A 21,117-nucleotide genomic window follows, 5' to 3' on the forward strand; every position below is an offset into this window, starting at 1 on the left:
ATCATGCCTATCTTTAAGGACTGTTTGGGCAACTAAATAATATTTGAACTGAACTTGGCACAGTGTCTGGCTCAAAGGAGTGTACCCATTATGATTCCTGATACTTAAACTCTTACATCAGACACCAAGGAGACCTCTGTATGTATCCAGAATGCTATAAATAAGGGTCCTCTCATTGATTAGGGAAAATCTCACAAACAGGTGCAGAGAAATGTGTGTTGGAGGGAAGATGATCAGGGGAGTGTCCAGGAAAGGAGTTAAGAGCTCCCCACAAATGGACAGGTGATGTTTGGGCTGGGGGAAAGAGAAACGTGGCAAAAAGGCAGAAGTCATCATGGAAGGAGATTGGGATGGCCTTTAGATGCTAAGCCTGGGGAGGACTGCAACGGGGCTGGGAAACAGAGCCACCAAGAATGGGAGCTCAATGGGAACCAGTCAATGGGGAAACTCCAGGTATCTCTCACTTTCTCTACTCTCACTATCCAAACCTGGGAAGAGAATAGATTCAGACGAGGAAGGCCAGCTGAGTCTAACTGGACAGTAAGTTAGAGTCCCAGCAAAACAGCCAGCCAGCCTGGACAGCAGCCCCTGAGGTATAGATTTAGCTCAACCTTACTCAGTATTGCACAGACCATCTATTTCTTTTATAATCAGCATATGATGAGAAGAATGCTTTCTTTCATCTTGGCATGGGGCTCTGGAATGTCCAGTTACAACCCTGGTATGCTATCAAAAGATTTCATATCCCAAACCTTTGGCTGTTGTGTCACTGGTATGTTGGCCCTAACATAGTCTGAAAGGAAGCAAAAGCCAGTACCTTTTTGATAACAATTAAAATCTTGGATTTACATAATGTGACATGACGTGAGGGCCATTGTTTAGCTTTTGGCATAGTTATGAATGCCCAGGGCAGAACACCAAAGGAAAAAGTCTACTTTGAATGCTTTCTCAGAACAAATCTGAGAGAATTCACTGGTTAATGTAAATACATGTCCAAACAAGTACTGGTTTGCTTAGGGAGTACGCAGAGCTGGCAAGCCTCACTTGGCATACAGAGCACGAGTAATGCTTCATTTTCATGAGGGATCTTGGGGGTCTATAATGAGGACTATGTGGCATTTCCCATGTGTCTCTTTGGAACGTGGGCTGATTCTACCCACAACGGAAGATAGGCCATCAGAAAGTACATAGTTCCTGAAATCTCTGGGGTTCTACAAGATGTAGATAATTTAATAGCATATAAATGAATTTGCAGAAATATACCCAGAGTTCCCAGAGTAAAGAACTTGCCTTTTCCACAGGTAAGCAAATAGGAGTGCAAAGTAATGAGACCGTATTTGGGGTGGGGGTGGGAAGTGAGACTGATTTTTAAACTATGGCTATAGGCAGTTCCAGGTATGTTTTAAACATCATGGCATCCCTGGAATAATTGTGCAGTCTCCCTACTTGACTATTCTGAAAGATAACACTCATTTGAATGTATGTTCATATGTATAAAGCACATAAATCCATTTTTAAGACATAACTTTAGTCATATTGCAGGTATGAGTTCTGATCATTTGGACATTTTCTATCAGAGAAACTTAAGGTTTAGGATGAGGGAAAAAGCTTAGAAAGTAATTAGGAAAACAAACACTTCCCTAGTCCTTGCAAGTGGTCTTTACTAGTTGAAGGAGGGGCCAATGGGAGGAGCTTATTTATTTATCTATTTATTTATTTATTTTTGAGACAGAGTCTTGCTTTGTTGCCCAGGGTGGAGTGCAGTTGAGCGATCTCGGCTTGCTGCAACTTCTGCCTCCCGGGTTCAAGAGATTCTTACGCCTCAGCCTCCCAAGTAGGTGGGATTACAGATGCCCACCACTACACCTGGCTAATTTTTTATATTTTTGGTACAGATGGGGTTTCACCATGTTGGCAAGACTGGTCTTGAACTCCTGGTCTCAAATGATCTGTCTGCCTGGGCCTTCCAAAGTGCTGGGATTACAAGCATGAGCCACCACGCCCAGCCGGGAGGACCACATGGTCGTAGAGCTCCTCCCAGCTGGACGCGGTGGCTCATGCTTGTCCACATGGACATCCTCTGGATGTCCCCTTATATCCAGCCAGAGGGTGTGACTTCCTGAAGCAAATCTCCTTTCTGCTCAGATTTGGGGCATCATGTGATTGTTTATGCAAAGTGTGTCTTGTACTGTAGCGTCCTTTATTTTATATTTCAACTCCAGCTGGAGCAAGATGCTCCAGGGAGATAGGGCCTCCCAAAGAGCTCTAGGATTTGGGGGGATTAAGTACAGTTGAGGGGTGTTTGGAAGAACATTATCCAGTCCTTCAGGCTTAAAGGAGGGGATAGTGACCCAGAACTCAGGACAAAAGAGTCCCAAGAGGCAGAAATGCTGGCAGGAGGGAACTCCTCTGTGGGTGTTAATATGTCAAAGAGGACTTGGAATTATAAAGAGAAATAAGAAATTCTCTATGTTAAGATAAATAATTTTTGAAGTGTTAAAAACCTGATAAGAACTGAAATTAATGTGAGGTAGACTTGCCAGGCAAAAATTCTTTTATCAGATAAATTTGGCACCTCACACTTCCATCTGAATTGTGCACAACAGATCAAATGAAGATTTCTTGTGTTTTATTTACCCCAATATTTAAAAACAGAACAGTTTAATGCATTCTCCATGTAACAGCTAATTCTGGAGTAGGTTTTAAATGGACCGGGGAAAACGTACAATTTTCACTTGTTTCCTAGTAAGTTTAAAGTCATTGCTCTAAGAGGTCACTTCTGTTCTCATCTGTGTTTGCTGCAACTCCCCTGCCCCCCAACAAAAGCAACAACAAAATCCCAAAGCAAAAAAGCCCTTAAGCAATAAAACCGGTGTCCAAGAAAAACATTTAGTTTGAAAAAGAGTTGAAAAATGTAGCCTTGGAAGAACCACTGCTTACATGGGATTGTTCAACAAATTCCTGTTGTGTGAGGTTTGGCATATACTTTCTAAAAATATAAGCATCTGGGGAAACGAGACAAAGCGCAGGTCTTGGACCAAATGAGGCACACAGTGTGAATCTGTTAGTGATTATATCCATAATGAAATATGTGCCCAAATTTAGCAGTGCAAAATCTAATACAATAAGAAAGCCCAGCAGGCATGGTCCTTACCATAATATATAGCCAACAGAGAAGGTACATATGGCAGTGAGTCCGCTGCTCCTGCTGGGATACTGATGGTGCGATGTCCTCATCTCGATTAATATAAAGGGCAGAACCGTCGTGTGCTGGAAAATAACAGAGACTAGGTGACACAGATTCTTATCATTGTCTCTCTGTAGTTGTTTTTTCTCCGGTAGGAGAATGCACACTATAAATTCCTAGGAAAGTGTCAGGCAGAAAGAAGTCTACGGCTCGCCAGAGAAGTAGAATGGACATAAAACCACATAGTGCCTTGACTGCTCCATTAATATTTTTCTTCTGTATCTTAATTTTTGAAATTTTATTTTATTTTTTGCCCATTACAGAGAATTTTGATAGCATAGAAAAATGTCTAAGAAAAAACTGGAACAAAAGAAAGGAGTAACAATAACCACTGTTAACATTTTGGTGTACGTCCCATTTTTTCCTTCCCTGTTCATATTACTTATACATAGTTAATATCATACTGTGTGTGCACTTTTGCTTTGGATTTTTATCATAATATTGCAGCATGAGAATTTCTGATATGGTATTTTAGAAATTCTTCTAGAAAATCGGTCTTGACCATAGCTTTGGAGAACTCCATTATATGGATATACCAAGATTTATTTAACCAATTCTTGTTCCTGGATATCAAGATGTAAAAGATTTTCAGCCTTGCATTTATTAAAAACATCATGATGAACATCTTTCATAGAACTCTTTGTCTGAATGTTAAATTATGTTTTTGTTGTCAAAGGCTATACAGATTTTAAGGCTGTTGATAAATAATGCCAAATTATGTGTGCGCCAGCAGCAGGTTAGCAAACAACGCCAAATTAGCTTCCAGAAAGGGTGTGCCAGTTTGGACCAGCAGTGCATGAATTTAGACATGATGTCTGAAGGCAGAATTCCAAGAAGCTGAGTAGAACATCTTTTTGTTTTTCTGATCCAGTAGTTACTCTAGACACTAAGTTTATTGGAACAGGATGGAGATGAAATTTATCCCATCTATTGGTAAGAAGAAAGGAAACTAAAATTCTTAAACCTTTCAAATGTTCAGATGCCCTCGGTTTTGAAATTTAGTGGACAGATATGAGGAACAAAGAGTTTCTAAGATAAAACTGGGTCAGGATATGTATTTACCTTCCAATATTGGAGACTTTCTCAAGAGTATAAAGATGGCAGAACTGAAAACTGACTCATCAGCAGGTTTAAATTCTATTTAGTACTTCCTAAACAGCCGAGAAAGAATCGTTGCCTTGTTCTTCCTGCATTATTTGTGTATTCAAGGCAAAGGGAGGAAATTGAATATTATGATTTTCAAAGTCTAATAAGTATTTTAGCAAAATGGAACCAGGTGGCAAGTGGGCCTTGGCAGGCAAAAGGCATGTTGGGGATATCTAAATGAACATCTTTGGAGCAACCTGTTGTTTATATTCTTAGAAAAAAATAGAAAGGCATGATTTTTAAGAAATATTAAGGCCGAGCGCGGTGGCTCAAGCCTGTAATCCCAGCACTTTGGGAGGCCGAGGCGGGCGGATCACAAGGCCAGGAGATCGAGACCATCCTGGCTAACACGGTGAAACCCCGTCTCTACTAAAAAATACAAAAAACTAGCTGGGCGAGGTGGCGGGCGCCTGTAGTCCCAGCTACTCCGGAGGCTGAGGCAGGAGAATGGCGTGAACCCGGGAGGCGGAGCTTGCAGTGAGCTGAGATCTGTCCACTGCACTCCAGCTTGGGCGACGGAGCGAGACTCCGTCTCAAAAAAAAAAAAAAAAAAAAGAAAGAAAAAAAAAGAAATGTTAAGACAGTGGACAATCTTTGCCTTAAACATTCTCCTCTAGATAACTGTGCTGACTGCCAATACATTAGTAATTAGAGTGTGGCATTCTGAGAAAATCAGGTGAGGGATTCCACAGTTGGGTAGCTTTATATTTATCTTTTATCTTCTTCATTACTATTTTTTAAAAACAGTATAATTAGCTCTGAAGAAAGTCATGCAAGCCAATGTATATGTGTGCTAATACAGAGACAGCATGCATTTTAAAGATTGATTGATTTTTCATTATAGTTACCTCAGATGACATCCGCCTGGAATGTCGCCAACAGTTTGAGATGGCAACAGTAGTTTTACAATGGTGCATTCATGTATAATTCAAATGTACAACTGGCAATAAGGCTATGTCTTATCAAATCTTACACAGAAGAAAAATACCTGCAGATCAAACCTTTACACTGATGATAATGCTGACCCTGAGGGCCTGTGTGGGTTATAAATGACAATGACATTACTTTTGGATCACTGATATTAATACAGTTCTTAAGTTCTACCCTTCATTCATTGCTCCAAATAAAGTAGAAAATCCTCCATTTTTTAATAAATAAATATTGGTTGTATAAATAACCAATCAGAATATGCTTATTCAGTTGTCATTATTTTATCAAGGAAAGTGACAAAATTTATGCCTATATTCCAGATAGGACATCTGATAGTTGCTGATGATCATATGTATCTGGGAAAATCAGCATGTACTGTAACCATTCCAGGAAGAAAATCAATTTGAAAAAGGAATATCTTTCTAGATCACTTCATCATTGGCATCATCACCACTAAACAGGAGCAACTTGTCCCATCAGTGACATAACCACAGACAAAAGATCTTTTTGTGGCTAGCTGCGTATGTGCAGGTTTGTCCAGTGACAAATCTTAGTAGAAGGTTTTTCTATGTCAAGGTAACAGCTTATCATTTGGAATTTTCATGCACTAAAGACTGTGGATCTCCCTCTCTAGAAATTTATAATGTAAGTTATGCTTATTTATACATAGTACATATTAACAAACATAAATTAGTGTAAAATATTTGCTGCAAATATAAACGTTGCCTTACCGATAACTAAAGTTTTGTGAACTGAAAGAATGGTAAAAAACTATGAATGGTCCTGCTGAATAAGTAACCTTTAGCAGTTGAGTTATAACTTAAAATCCATAGCAGCAAGAGAGATAATTATTTTAGAACTACAGGTACGTGAAATCCAGTTCCAATCCATTCTCAGGCAATATTCTGCTTCAATGACTTAAGAACCAGGAAGGAAATATTTAATTCCGGTTAAAATCATCACTGCATAAGAACAGCACTCTTACGTTTTGCTCACTGTGGTATCTGCAGCACTTAGAAAAGAGCATGGCACAAGAGAGGTACTCAGTCAATGTTTTTTCACATAATTTAATCTTCAAAACAACATCCTATATGGATATTATCAACTCCATTCTGTAGATGGGGCAAAAAAGGCTCAGAAAGGTTAATTATTTTGCCTCAGATCACAGAGCTAGTAGGTCTAGAGGTAGGATAGAAAACCAGTTCTGTATGCCTCCAAATCTCATGCCGTTTTTTTCTGCATTAGAATTATATTTTTACAAGATATCACAGTTAAATAATGTTTGAATCAATAAACCTGTAGGAGTGCATAATTGCAGATCACTTACATTATCTCCCAACAGATTGGAATTAGTTTTTGGTTGGGCCTCAAAACAAATAAAAAGATCTTCATTGTAAAAAATGATTTTTGCTAAATATGTTTTTCCTGTGGTATATTATCATATCAATAATAATAAACAATAACATTAGCTAGCATAGAGTCAGAACTTTTTTTTAACTTTTATTTCAGATTTGGGGGTACATGTGAAGGTTTGTTATGTAGGTAACCACACGTCATGGGGGTTCGTTGTACATACTATCTCATCACCCAGGTTTTAAGCCCAGTACCCAATCATTATCTTTTCTGCTCCTCTCCTTCCTCCCAACCTCCCCCCTCAAGTAGACCCCAGTGTCTGTTGTTTCTTTCTTTATGTTCATAAATTTTTATCATTTAGCTCCCACTTATAAGTGAGAACATGCAGTGTTTGGTTTTCTGTTCCTGCATTAGTTTACTAAGGATAACAGTCTCCAGCTCCATCCATGTTCCTGCAAAAGATGTGATCTCATTCTTTTTTATGGCTGCATACTATTCTGTGGTATACAAGTACCACATTTTCTTTATCCAATCTGTCACTGATGGGCATTTAGGTTGATTCCATGTCTTTGCTATTGTGAGTGGTGCTGCAATGAACATTTGTGTGCACATACCTTTATGGTAGAATGATTTCTATTCTTCTGGGTATGTACCCAGTGATGTGATTGCTGGGTCTAATGGTAGTTCTACTTTTATCTCTTTGAGGAGTTGTCATGCTGTTTTTGACAATGGGCTGAATTACACTTCCACCAACAGTGTATAAGTATTCCCTTTTCTTCGCAACCTCACCAGCATCTGTTACTTTTCGAAAGTCAGAACTTTCTAGTGGTATGATGACACTTACAGATGGCTGGAAGTGAACTGAAGCATGATCTGTTTCTGTTTCCCCAAACACAAATACCATTTACAACTTATAGTATTTTCAGGTAGATGTAGATCCATCTTGGATAAATGAGAAGGTTATAAAGTCTGGTCACCAGAGATGGCTCTTGGCTCTTAAGAATTGTTTGGACTGTTCTCTGCAGTACGTTGTCAACAGAACAATTCCCCAGGAGCTGAGTTAAAAACAAGGCTTGACTTGTTTGAAGAGCTAGGTAAAATGAAGCGTTGACAGCCCAAGGAGTAAACCTTTGGTCTTCCATGTAAACTCCAACATAGAAAGTACTGGTCTAGGATATCAGTGGTGAACCTATCCCAAGCTCTATCATCCATTTTAGCTAGTTTTAATGAGGAGCTATAATTTGGAAGATTGTGTCCAAAAACCAAGCCTAAATCTATTCTGATTTGTTGCATCATTTGTGTTTTTCTTAATGGGGTCTTGGTGGGTCCCCTGTGATGCAGCGGAGTGAACTGACTCCACTGCCATGGACGCTGTGAACCGACTGGCCTCCCATGACAAAGGTCTATCTGCAGAAGAGATCCACAAGGGGGTGTCACCTCCACACAGAGCAGTCCTCACACCTGAGATGGGGATGGATTCACGCAAGGACCCATGATTAATTCTGATGTGAAGGCCCTGAAGCAGGTGGGACAAGAAAAAGGGCTTTTGCAGAAGAGGCTCAAATGAAGACAGCAGTGTAATGAAATGGAAAGATTAGGAGGCTGGCTGCTGAAATCTAGTGCTGATTTTGTACTTGCTCACTCTCAGACTCAGGTTTTCACGCGTGTGTGAAACTTAGTATTATTCTTTGTAAAATGAGGTAGTTGGATTAAATTAGGCTTCTCATGAAGAGCTAATAAGTTTTGCTATAACACATGCCAGGGCTGACCCACATATGCTTTAGGGACAGTAGACACAGTGCCAGGGCCCATGAAAATGTCTTAGTTTCTTTTAGAATCAGAAGAAAAAATGAACTTTCAGAGTTGAAGATTGTATTCATCTGTATACCAATGCCATCATAAAACATCATATACATATACTTACACACATACACACGAATGCAAGACGGGACTCACTAACACAAAGTGCTTAAAATCTACAAAAGCCACACTGTGGCCCTGTTCATGCTACTTGATTTTTTTTTTTTTAAAGTTCTCAACCAATTCACATTTTTCTTAAATAAATGTACTTAAAGAAAAACTGTATGTAAACTCTCATAAATGGAATATCATTTGCCATAAATAGAAGATAACCACAAAACCAAATACAATAAAAATGAATTAATCTTAATAAATATTTGTTAGATTATTTTGAGGCCTGCCCTATCTGTGTTAAACAAGGACGTTAGTAAATATTAGAGGGGCATTAAAGATATACTGGCATAAGGCTGGACACAATGGCTCATGCCTGTTATCCCAGCAGTTTGGGAGGCTGAGGCGGGTGGATCACCTGAGGTCAGGGGTTCGAGACCAGCCTGGTCAACATGGCGAAACCCTGTCTCTACTAAAAATACAAAAATTAGCCAGTCGTGGTGGCAGGTGCCTGTAATCCTAGCTAGTTGGGATGCTGAGGCAGGAGAATCACTTGAATCTGGGAGGCAGAGGTTGCAGTGAGCCGAGATCACGCCACCGCACTCCAGCCTGGGTGACAGAGCAAGGCTCAGTCTCAAAAAAAAAAAAAAAAGAAAAGAAAAAATATATTCTGGCATAAAAGAGAGACTCTCCTAAACAGAATGAGAACGACTGAAAGATAATTCAGAGGGAATAAACTTTTCAGTATGCAATTCAATATTATTTAATGTCAGGTCCCTGTGCTACATAAATTATCTTGCAAAACACCAGAGCTATACAGCCTACATACTGGGGTATACTGGAATAGATTCTTTATAAGTTGTAGCTGTACCTTCTAACTACTAGATTATTTGATTTATGAATCAAATGTCCCTTCACCAGGAAACTGGAAAGATGGATGAGTTGGAAGTTTAGGTTCTGACAGAAGAATGCAATGGTATTAAAGGAAAAAAGTTCACATTACACAAGAAGGATCTGGACTGGCTCCTGGGGAAAATTTTGGACTATCTGTGATGGCAATGAGTGACCTATAAACTGCAGAGAAGTTCTGGAATAACCTTCGCTGTGGATTAATAGAAGGACAAAAATTATGCTGCATGATGGTATAAATCCAGGCAAGTCAGATGGATGAATTAGGGGGCCTCTCAAGATTATTTTAGATCTGTAGAATTGAGGGTTATAATCAGAGTGTACAACAGAAAAATTAATAGGCAATATTTGAAGACTATGTTCAACTGCCATTTCTCTCGTCTTTCTCCTTCTCTCCAAAATATTTTTTAATAGGAGGGTACTACTCCCATATCATATGAACACCAGGCAAAAATCGTTTCTTCCTCAGAAGTAAAACCAGCTTTTGAACGTGAGGTGTGGCCAACCTCATTGGGTCATAAAAGATCTGGCAATCCCGTCCTCTATTGGCACCTGTAGGATACAGGCAGGCCTCCGGAAGTGTTTGCACAGTTGGGTGTGCATCAAATCGCTAGATGAGCTTATTCTTGCCTTCATGTTTTCTAATACCCCAATGACAACTTTGGATCTTTTTTTTTTTTTTTTTTTTTTATACTTTAAGTTCTAGGGTACATGTGCATAACGTGCAGGTTTGTTACATATGTATACTTGTGCCATGTTGGTGTGCTGCACCCATCAACTCGTCAGCACCCATCAATTCGTCATTTATATCAGGTATAACTCTCAATGCAATCCCTCCCCCAACCCCCTCCCAATGGTAGGCCCCGATGTGTGACGTTCCCCTTCCCGAGTCCAAGTGGTGTCATTGTTCAGTTCCCACCTATGAGTGAGAACATGCGGTGTTTGGTTTTCTGTTCTTGTGATAGTTTGCTAAGAATGATGGTTTCCAGCTGCATCCATGTCCCTACAAAGGATGCAAACTCATCCTTTTTTATGGCTGCATAGTATTCCATGGTTTATATGTGCCACATTTTCTTAATCCAGTCTGTCACAGATGGACATTTGGGTTGATTCCAAGTCCTTGCTATTGTGAATAGTGCCGCAATAAACATACATGTGCATGTGCCTTTATAGCAGCATGATTTATAATCCTTTGGGTATATACCCAGTAGTGGGATGGCTGGGTCATATGGTACATCTAGTTCTAGATCCTTGAGGAATTGCTATACTCTTTTCCATAATGGTTGAACTAGTTTACAATCCCACCAACAGTGTAAAAGTGTTCCTATTTCTCCACATCCTCTCCAGCACCTGTTGTTTCCTGACTTTTTAATGATTGCCATTCTAACTGGTGTGAGATGGTATCTCATTGTGGTTTTGATTTGCATTTCTCTGATGGCCAGTGATGATGAGCATTTTTTCATGTGTCTGTTGGCTGTATGAATGTCTTCTTTTGAGAAATGTCTGTTCATATCCTTTGCCCACTTTTTGATGGGGTTGCTTTTTTCTTGTAAATTTGTTTGAGTTCTTTATAGGTTCTGGATATCAGCCCTTTGTCAGATGAGTAGGTTGCAAAAATTTTCTCCCATTCTGTAGGTTGCCTGTTCACTCTGATGGTAGTTTCTTTTGCTGTGCAGAAGCTCTTTAGTTTAATGAGATCCCATTTGTCAATTTTGGCTTTTGTTGCCATTGCTTTTGGTGTTTTCGACATGAAGTCCTTGCCCATGCCTATGTCCTGAATGGTACTACCTAGGTTTTCTTCTAGGGTTTTTATGGTGTTAGGTCTAACATTTAAGTCTCTAATCCATCTTGAATTAATTTTCATATAAGGAGTAAGGAAAGGATCCAGTTTCAGCTTTCTACTTATGGCTAGCCAATTTTCCCAGCACCATTTATTAAATAGGGAATCCTTTCCCCATTTCTTGTTTCTCTCAGGTTTGTCAAAGATCAGATGGCTGTAGATGTGTGGTATTATTTCTGAGGACTCTGTTCTGTTCCATTGGTCTACATCTCTATTTTGGTACCAGTACCATGCTGTTTGGGTTACTGTAGCCTTGTAGTATAGTTTGAAGTCAGGTAGCGTGATGCCTCCAGCTTTGTTCTTTTGACTTAGGATTGTCTTGGCAATGCAGGCTCTTTTTTGGTTCCATATGAACTTTAAAGCAGTTTTTTCCAATTCTGTGAAGAAACTCATTGGTAGCTTGATGGGGATGGCATTGAATCTATAAATAACCTTGGGGAGTATGGCCATTTTCACGATATTGATTCTTCCTATCCATGAGCATGGTATGTTCTTCCATTTGTTTGTGTCCTCTTTTATTTCACTGAGCAGTGGTTTGTAGCTCTCCTTGAAGAGGTCCTTTACATCCCTTGTAAGTTGGATTCCTAGGTATTTTATTCTCTTTAAAGCTATTGTGAATGGGAGTTCATTCATGATTTGGCTCTCTGTTTGTCTGTTACTGGTGTATAAGAATGCTTGTGATTTTTGCACATTAATTTTGTATCCTGAGACTTTGCTGAAGTTGCTTATCAGCTTAAGGAGATTTTGGGCTGAGACAATGGGGTTTTCTAAATATACAATCATGTCATCTGCAAACAGGGACAATTTGACTTCTTCTTTTCCTAATTGAATACCCTTGATTTCTTTCTCTTGCCTGATTGCCCTAGCCAGAACTTCCAACACTATGTTGAATAGGAGTGGTGAGAGAGGGCATCCCTGTCTTGTGCCAGTTTTCAAAGGGAATTTTTCCAGTTTTTGCCCATTCAGTATGATATTGGCTGTGGGTTTGTCATAAATAGCTCTTATTATTTTGAGGTACGTTCCATCAATACCAAATTTATTGAGCGTTTTTAGCATGAAAGGTTGTTGAATTTTGTCAAAAGCCTTTTCTGCATCTATTGAGATAATCATGTGGTTCTTGTCTTTGGTTCTGTTTATATGCTGGATTACGTTTATTGATTTGCGAATGTTGAACCAGCCTTGCATCCCAGGGATGAAGCCCACTTGATCATGGTGGATAAGCTTTTTGATGTGCTGCTGAATCCGTTTTGCCAGTATTTTATTGAGGATTTTTGCATCGATGTTCATCAGGGATATTGGTCTAAAATTCTCTTTTTTGTTGTGTCCCTCCCAGGCTTTAGTATCAGGATGATGTTGGCCTCATAAAATGAGTTAGGGAGGGTTCCCTCTTTTTCTATTGATTGGAATAGTTTCAGAAGGAATGGTACCAGCTCCTCCTTGTACCTCTGGTAGAATTCAGCTGTGAATCCATCTGGTCCTGGACTTTTTTTGGTTGGTAGGCTATTAACTATTGCCTCAATTTCAGAGCCTACTATTGGTCTATTTAGGGATTCAACTTCTTCCTGGTTTAGTCTTGGAAGAGTGTAAGTGTCCAGGAAATTGTCCATTTCTTCTAGATTTTCTAGTTGATTTGCGTAGAGGTGTTTATAGTATTCTCTGATGGTAGTTTGTATTTCTGTGGGGTCGGTGGTGATATCCCCTTTATCATTTTTTATTGTGTCTATTTGATTCTTCTCTCTTTTCTTCTTTATTAGTCTTGCTAGCGGTCTATCAATTTTGTTGATCGTTTCAAAAAACCAACTCCTGGATTCATTGATTTTTTGGAGGGTTTTTTGTGTCTCTATCTCCTTCAGTTCTGCTCTGATCTTAGTTATTTCTTGCCTTCTGCTAGCTTTTGAATGTGTTTGCTCTTGCCTCTCTAGTTCTTTTAATTGTGATGTTAGAGTGTCAACACAACTTTGGGTCTTAAATAAAAAGATGGCAGTGTGCACGTGCCTGTGTGTTGCACACTTAATAAAGACATGCATATCTTTGCAATGTGCATATCTTTGCGTTACTGTGCACCTGTATTCTTATGAGCACCTAGACTGCAGGCAGGGCCAGTGATGTGACTGGACTTGCCTAAGAAGATGGGATAAGGAAGGGTTCCTAGGAGGTCCAGTAAGTTTATAGCTATATTGTAAATACCAATAATATGAAAAACTATCCTAAGATACAAAAAGTGTGTACTCTAGATTGTAACTTGAATATTTTGTTTATTTTTTCCTGTTTCTTCTCACCCTGCATAGAACAAAAGGGTATTAAAAATGGGAAAATTTTTATCCTGAAATAAAGCAAGAGGAAATTTCCAGGTTTGAAAATAAAGCCCCATTGCATTAGTAAAACATGATCTAAAACAACAGAAAGGCAACATGTGAAAAACTGAGAAAAATTACCAAACTCTGGCTGATCGTAATCTTTGGCGAGGCTTCTAGGCTTCCCAAATAAGTCAAATGTTTGAAGAATACAGGAAAACGCAGCATTAGTGAGGGCATGAGGAGAATCAGCGTGGATCTTCCCTTGGGGCCACTGTACAGTGTTAGCTGGATGAGATGTTTCTCCTCTTTAAGGGAGATAGAAATGACATCCCAAGTAGCTTGGAAAGAAAACTGATGCGGGCTCCAAAAAAATCCCCCGAATTTTTACCTTGGGAAATCTGACAAAATATTTTATCTTGAAACTATCATTATTAATTTTGCTAATTGGTCAGCTCAATTTCTGTCACCCTTCCTCCCTTCCTCCCTCCCTCCCTCCTTTCCTAGTAGAGATATTGTAATGTTTTGAATGATGAGGAACTGCCAGTCTCAGCCACTATACTTTTTGTTTCTCCAGAAGTCAAACAGAACTTCCTCTTGTCATGGGTCTCCCTCTCCCCAGGGCCCGGTGCTGGCTTTAGTTTGGTGCTGCCTATAAGTATGGCATAGAATCTCTCTCCAGAAACTGCCAGGGTATTTTTTAACTGTGTCTTTTTGGCATAGGTTGGATACCTGTTCCTGCCGGATGTCAAATCAGGCTGAGATGCTCTTACACCAGAACAACCTCATGTTCAAAATCAGGTTAGAAACAGTGACCCAAGGTGAAAACCTCAGGTTCAGACAGAACAACACTTAATGAGTGCCAGTATGTTCTGGGCACTTCCAAAACTCTTTATAGGCTAAGGACTAAATTTGGAATTTACTCACTTCTAACATTAGCCCCAAAAACTCTTAGGATATGGTTTTAATAATTATGCCAAATAAAACAGTGCTGCACACTTAATAAAGACATGCATATCTTTGCAATTAAGAGCAACTATATGTCATAGGAACCATTACAGTAGGACAGTGACACGTTTTACTGGGTTATTATTTTCGCATTTAAAGATTTTAAATATGACTTGAGGCAGTAACTATCTCTTGCTGAATCCTCCTAATGAGGATACCCAGGAGGTGCTAAGGGGCCATGGCATTACCAGGAGGCTGCAGTGTGGTGTGTTATTTTCTCTTTGCTTTTCAGCCCAGCAGCCTTTGGGCCACCAATTAAAGAATTCTTTTTGCGAGTGGGATGCTATATAACACCCATTTTTAAGTGACCTAGTGTTTGCTTTCTTCCACAAAGTTTTCCCAATTAGTATGTGTAGTTCTCACAGAATAGCACCTCTAATGAATGCCCTCAAACAAGCAAACCACTATACTATGATGAGCTGTATGCAGACTTGCAGACCAACAATGGCGCAAAGGCCAGAGCAATTTGCTCGGCTTGGTTATGTCAAGGAAAGACCTCACATAATGGTAGACATTTGAACTGAATTTTTAAGTGTGACTAGAGGTTGACAAGCAGAAGAAAGGGTAAAGGAAAGTGTTCATTCACATGGCTAAGGAGAAGAAAAAGTATGTAAAGGTAGAGTACAGTTCACTAAGGGCACTGTTACCACTGCAAGACGTGAAAGAGGATGAAAAGCTGGGTTTGCATGGGTGAGGGTGAGGGAGGTGTCTGCCAAACCCTAGAGGGTTTTGAGCTGAAGTCTGCCCTGCAGGAAGCAGAGGTTCCTCTATAGGTTCAGACATCTTCCATGGAGTTTAAGATCTAGAGAAGTAGGAGAAACAAATTTGGATATTAATAGTAGAAAGATTAAGCTGGAGAAAGAGTGGAGAAGGGAGTGAAAAGAGGAGAGATTTATCTGCCAAGTCGCTCCCCTCTCCTGCCTGGCTTCTATTCTGCTGGCTTTTCAAGGAAGGGACTTTCCATGACTGTCTTCTAGGCCACCTCCTCAGCCTCACACCTCTTCCTCACATCTCTACAGCCTCCTCACCTACAATTTCCCCCCTTTCTACTCTTCTTTTTCTCCTTTACTTTAATAAGTTCTACAGTACTGAAAACAACATAAGGTAAAGAACAAAAAGAAAGCTAGTCTAACTTTGTAAATGTCAATTTGACAGATAAACAAAGAAAACATTTTTTTTTTCATCCCTCTGTGTTTATGCTGCTTCCCCTATTATTAACTGGATGTGCAGAAATATGGAATAACAATAATAATAGCTACCATTTACTGAGTTCCTAATATATGCTGAGTTTATACTAGACATTTCCCATTATTATCATATTTAATTCTCACAACAATCCTAATGCAGTAGTTATCTTCTTCATTTTATACATGACAAAATGTAGGAACAGAGGGGTTCACTTGTCAAAGGTACTGTAGAACTCATAAATGGTATAGCCAATATTTGATTCCAGATCTTCCTGACTCTAAAACATGCTCTTTTACTGACACATGCTGCTTCCCATGCTTGTTAGTTCATTCATTCATTCAACAAATACTATATTCCTACTATGCACCAGTCATCCTTGCCTCCAACAGACTGCTGTTCTAGGAAATGTATCTCAATTAGGCGAATAAAAATTTAAAGTCTCTCACCTTGGAAAAGATCTCATTCACTGGGGTTGCATGTATAGGATCTTGGAGTAGACGTGGCTCACACAACACATGCAAATAATTGAAGTTATTCTGTGAGTTCTATTTATTGCATGTCAGGAACTGTACTGATCGCTTTACATGGATTAAAACTCATTTAATTCTCAAGATAATGCCTCGAGGTATATGTCATTATCATCATCAATTCCATTTTACAGAGACTGAGGCACAAGAACTTAAGAAAGCTGCACAAGTTTATCCAACTGGAAGGTGGTGAGTTTGTGCTCAGACTTGGGCAGTTTGGCTCCCGGTGCTCCACTGCCTATGGAGCACTGGGACAACCGAAGGATAAAAGAATGGCCAGGGGAAGATCTCATAAGAGGGAAGGGGAGCTGACTGCGACATGGTTGTGTCTGGGAGAAGGAACCTGAAATAATCTCTCATCGTCCCATCATTCAACTTCTTAAGATTCTGGGGTCTGAGGGACAACAGGTCAGTCTTTATGCCCATGTCAGAGGGTAAATCGCATAGGTAGCAAGGGCCTCATGGACACAGAGGGGAAGAAGGGAGAGTAACTCCAAGCCACTGTCACAGAGAGGCATTCTCTTTCTGAGATTTGTGCTACCTTTCTTGTGTTTTTGGTGGCCTACTCTCCTTAAAAGTATTTTGGAAATTGATATGGTTTGGCTGTGTCCTCACCCAAATCTCATCCGGAATTGTAGCTCCCATAATTGCCCCATGTTGTAAGAGGGTCTTGGTGGGAGAAAACTGAATCATGGGGGCGGTTTCCTTTATACTGTTGTCATGATAGTGAATAAGTCTCACAAGATCTGATGGTTTTATAAGGGGTTTCCCTTTTTGCTTGGCTCTCGTGCTCTCTTGCCTGCCACTGTGTAAGACATGCCTTTTGCCTTCCACCATGATTGTGAGGCCTCTGCAGTCACGTGGAACTGTGAGTCCATTAAACCTCTTTTTCTTACAAATTACCCAGTCTTGGGTATGTCTTCATCAGCAGCGTGAAAATGGACTAATACAGAAACATTTTGGGGAGTGAGGTGAAGAATGCGAGAAGAGAGAGCAAGGGGGGACACGGCAGAGGTGGATGGCAAGGGAAAAGTGAAACTCAAGTAGGTGTTCCTGCAGTCAGTAAAATTTAAAGCACGGAAGTATTTTGTTAAAGATCATGAAAAAAGTGACAAGTTTGGGGAGCAATTACAGAAAACCAAAACATCATTCACAACATTCTGAAATTTAACAAAAGGAAACTTGAAAAACAATAACCTAGGGTTTTAAAATTATTCACCTGCTTTTCAGATATTTTCTCAGTAGAATCCACTTATTCATAGATATCAGCATCCTCCAATGTCATCGAGTATGGCTTTAAAAACACAATTCTGACTATGTGGTTCTCTTCTTTAAAATCTTCCATTTTTTTTTTTTTTTTTGAGATGGAGTCTCACTCTGTTGCCTAGACTGGAGTGCAATGTCGTGATCCCGTCTCACTTCAACCTCGCTCTCCCAGGTTCAAGCAATTCTCCTGCCTCAGCCTCCCAAGTAGCTGGGATAGCAGGCACCCACCACTATGCCTGGCTAATTTTTGTATTTTTAGTAGAAACGGGGTTTCACCATGTTGGTCAGGCTGGTCTTGAACTCCTGACCTCGTGATTCACCCGCTTCGGCCTCCCAAAGTGCTGGGATTACAGGTGTGAGCCATTGCGCCTGGCCAAAATCTTCCCACTATCTTCAAGTAAAGTCCAAGTTTCTTGGCATTGCCTTCAAAGGCCCTTACTATGTGATTCAACCTACTTTTCTAGATTAATCTTATACCACTCTGGACTGGTAACTGTTATTGTTCCACTAAAAGACCTCAAACTTTCATGTCTTTGTTCACCTTCTTCTTTCTGACTGTAATCCCTTAATATTTGGGATTTTATCCTTGGTATATACATATCGCAGAGTCATTTTCCTCCCATCAAAGAATCAGCCTCACATTTTTATGCATCCTCAGTTAGGCGGGTTCGCAGAAGGCTCTAGTCCTGGCCAACGGGCCTATTATTAACAGAAGGGATGTGGACACTCCTAGGTCAGTGCATTTAAAAGCTAGTGTGTGTTCACTCTCTCTCTTCTCTACCATAGTGACTTGGGAGCCACATGTTAAGACCATAGATGGAAGGGTTCTGGATCCCTGCATTATCACCTGGAAGCAAGCTGCTCTGGAGGGTCAACTGGATAACAACACAGTTTGTGTGAATGAGAAACTTTGTGGGGTTAATCTAAAGAGAATGAAGTTACTATCTTTGGGTAAGTTAGCCTATTCTGACTAATACACTATTCCATAAGGTCAGCTCTGTCTTGGGGGGAGTTAATTCCTCTTTTTCGTGTTCCCACTGCATACCTACATGATGGAACTTAATGACTATACTGAGATCTATCTCAGTATAATCCTGTAGAAATAGTATACACATGTGGTATAGAAATAGTGTAGTAATATACCACATAATGCTATAATTACCATGAGGGAAGGTGATCCTGATGCATTGGAAGTACTTTAGGGAGAAGGAACGATCCAGTTGAGCATTGTATGCTAAGCTTTTGTTGAAGGAACCTATTAGTATGACTTCCCCTTAAGCAAATCTTCTTTTTGCATTGACTTTCATTAGAAAAAAAAAAAAAAAAAATCCTTGCAATTTAAGAGGAATAAGAAATAAGTTCCTGAATGCAATTTATAGATAAACTGAAAGATAGATTCATCTTTAAGGGACAAAACGATAATTTCCTATTATGTAAAGAAAGGGAGCTATTTTGCCCCAAATCATAATCATATGGGAATAAGCCACCAAACTTAAGCCGCGTATTCACAAAATACATAGAGGCGTTAATTTTTCGAAGTGAAAATAGTAACACATTTCCATCGACTTTTATAATTTCATCATGCTCCCATATCACAGTGAGGAAGCAAATTTCAATGACACTAAAGATGTTTCTTCACTAAGTTTTCAAATACAATGATTTCAAATGGTTTTAATTTACCCTTGTTTATGATGAAAATAAATGTTATTTTGATTGATTGGCAAATGTCTACTAGCAGCAATAAGAGCAATTATGTTTGACATGGAGACATTATAAAATCTATAACCCAAACCTTTAAAGCCTGATTTAAAATGTCAAATTTGACTTATGAGAACCAGTTATAATCCTGCTTCATGCAAAAAGCATTAGGTTAATGCTGGAGCAAAGTACTCTTGCCAAGCATGCACTGGCATAATTAATCAGGGATATTTCAGAAATGAATCATCTCCAAGGGGTTATTGATTTACTGTCATGACACGTTCTTCTTATGGGCTGTGATGGTGCTCTGGAGCTGGGATGCACTGGCACGTATTTTTCAGTGACTAAGCCTTGATCTGTCCTCCTGGATTCCTGCCATCTCTGCACTGACATCTGCAAACACTCACATTTGACAGCCTCATGCCTGAGTGTGGTGGCTTCCAAGTTGATTAGAATTAGTTCAGAGGGGTTTTGGACTAGTCTGAGTGTAATCGAAAGCAGAGAACCATGAGTCTCAAGAGAGTGGCAAGCACCCTGCAAATGGCATCATATTAATAGAGAATGTGCCTTGCATATGCACACACACATGCCAGCATATACAAGCACACACCCATGCATACAAACACACATACAAATACACTAGTACAGATTCATGCATTTGCACACATGCAAACACACACACTCATTCATGCACACACACAAGCACACACACCCATGTGCACACACACAAATGTGCACACACACATATTAACACACTTAAAGAATGAAGAATATTTCAGCTTTAGTCTTCAAGGTCATCTCTATCACCTATTAAATGAAATTAAAGCTCTTAGAGAAATACTATTTTATTTAAACACATATAAAGTATTTATAACTTAGCTCTTTTTCACAATGATTCCATGACATAAGGTAATGCTGTCAAAAGGGGCCTTTAAAGCCCAGTGTAGTCTAGAGTTCTCCCAAAGATTACAGGAAAAAGCCAATGGAGAAAAAGGCAAATTAGCTCACAGCTCAAAACCTTTTCTCCGTAGTCTTTGGCTTTGCAAAAACAAAATGACACATTTTCAACACAAAGCAATGTGGATAGTTACAGAAGTGTGGGTGGGAAGGCAGTAGGTAATAGGTGGAGAAAGTCCTCTAAGAAATGGGTAACATTTCTGTTACATCAAATTCCTATGCCCTTTGCAGGTCTTTGCTCATGTTATATTTCCCTGTACATTCCATATCTTGCTTAGGCTGCCTGGAAGATTCTGTGATCAACGTTGAGCTCAGATGAATGGAGACTCTAGTGACCACACCGGCTCTGCTAAGTGTGGGAAGACGGGGAAAGGATGGGGCCAGGAAGTCTTTCACCATTAGCTGGCTATGCAACTTTGAGTCAATCGGAGCCCTTCTCAACCTCAGGCTTGTCATCTGTAGGAGTCTGCAGTACTGGACAGTAGGGGTCCTGTTTGAGTCTTGGGAATTTTTGTCTATATCCTTGATGACACATTTTTGTATCCAGGGTTTTACATCTGCCCTTCCTTTTCCTTCTTTCACTATATAAACTCTGAGTTTAAATACTATACGGTATCACAGAGAAGTGCACAAAGTGAGTGTTCAGAAAAATCAACGAATGTTCCTAAAGTGAACTCACTCCAGTAACCAGCACTTGGATCAAAAACAGCTTTGCAAGCCTCCCAGATTGTCCTCTTCACACTTCTTCTTGTCACAGTGAATCTCCACAAAGGCAACCACCATTCTGACTTCAAATACCATAAATCAGTTTTGCCGATGTTTACATTTGTATAAATGGAATCA

The 21,117-nt window shown here is 39.7% G+C and overlaps 1 protein-coding gene across 15 annotated transcripts in view; it reads right to left on the reverse strand.

The window, feature by feature from the left end:
- The window catches only part of AIG1 (androgen induced 1), a 279,442-nt gene that overhangs the window by 44,664 nt on the left and 213,661 nt on the right, over positions 1-21,117 (reverse strand). For 14 of the 15 annotated variants that reach the window (XR_004056908.1, XR_004056907.1, XM_030929201.1 and 11 more), the window contains one exon: positions 3,155-3,270. The exons of the other annotated variant lie outside the window; for it this stretch is intronic. Coding sequence is in view for 12 of the 14 variants with exons in the window: in XM_030929201.1 (XP_030785061.1) it covers positions 3,155-3,270 (116 nt within the window). In the remaining 2 variants the exon portion in view is untranslated. The remainder of the gene's footprint in view (positions 1-3,154; positions 3,271-21,117) is intronic. 15 annotated transcript variants of the gene reach the window in all.

Source organism: Rhinopithecus roxellana, chromosome 4 (genome assembly GCF_007565055.1).
Source record: "Rhinopithecus roxellana isolate Shanxi Qingling chromosome 4, ASM756505v1, whole genome shotgun sequence".
Lineage (NCBI taxonomy): Eukaryota > Metazoa > Chordata > Mammalia > Primates > Cercopithecidae > Rhinopithecus > Rhinopithecus roxellana.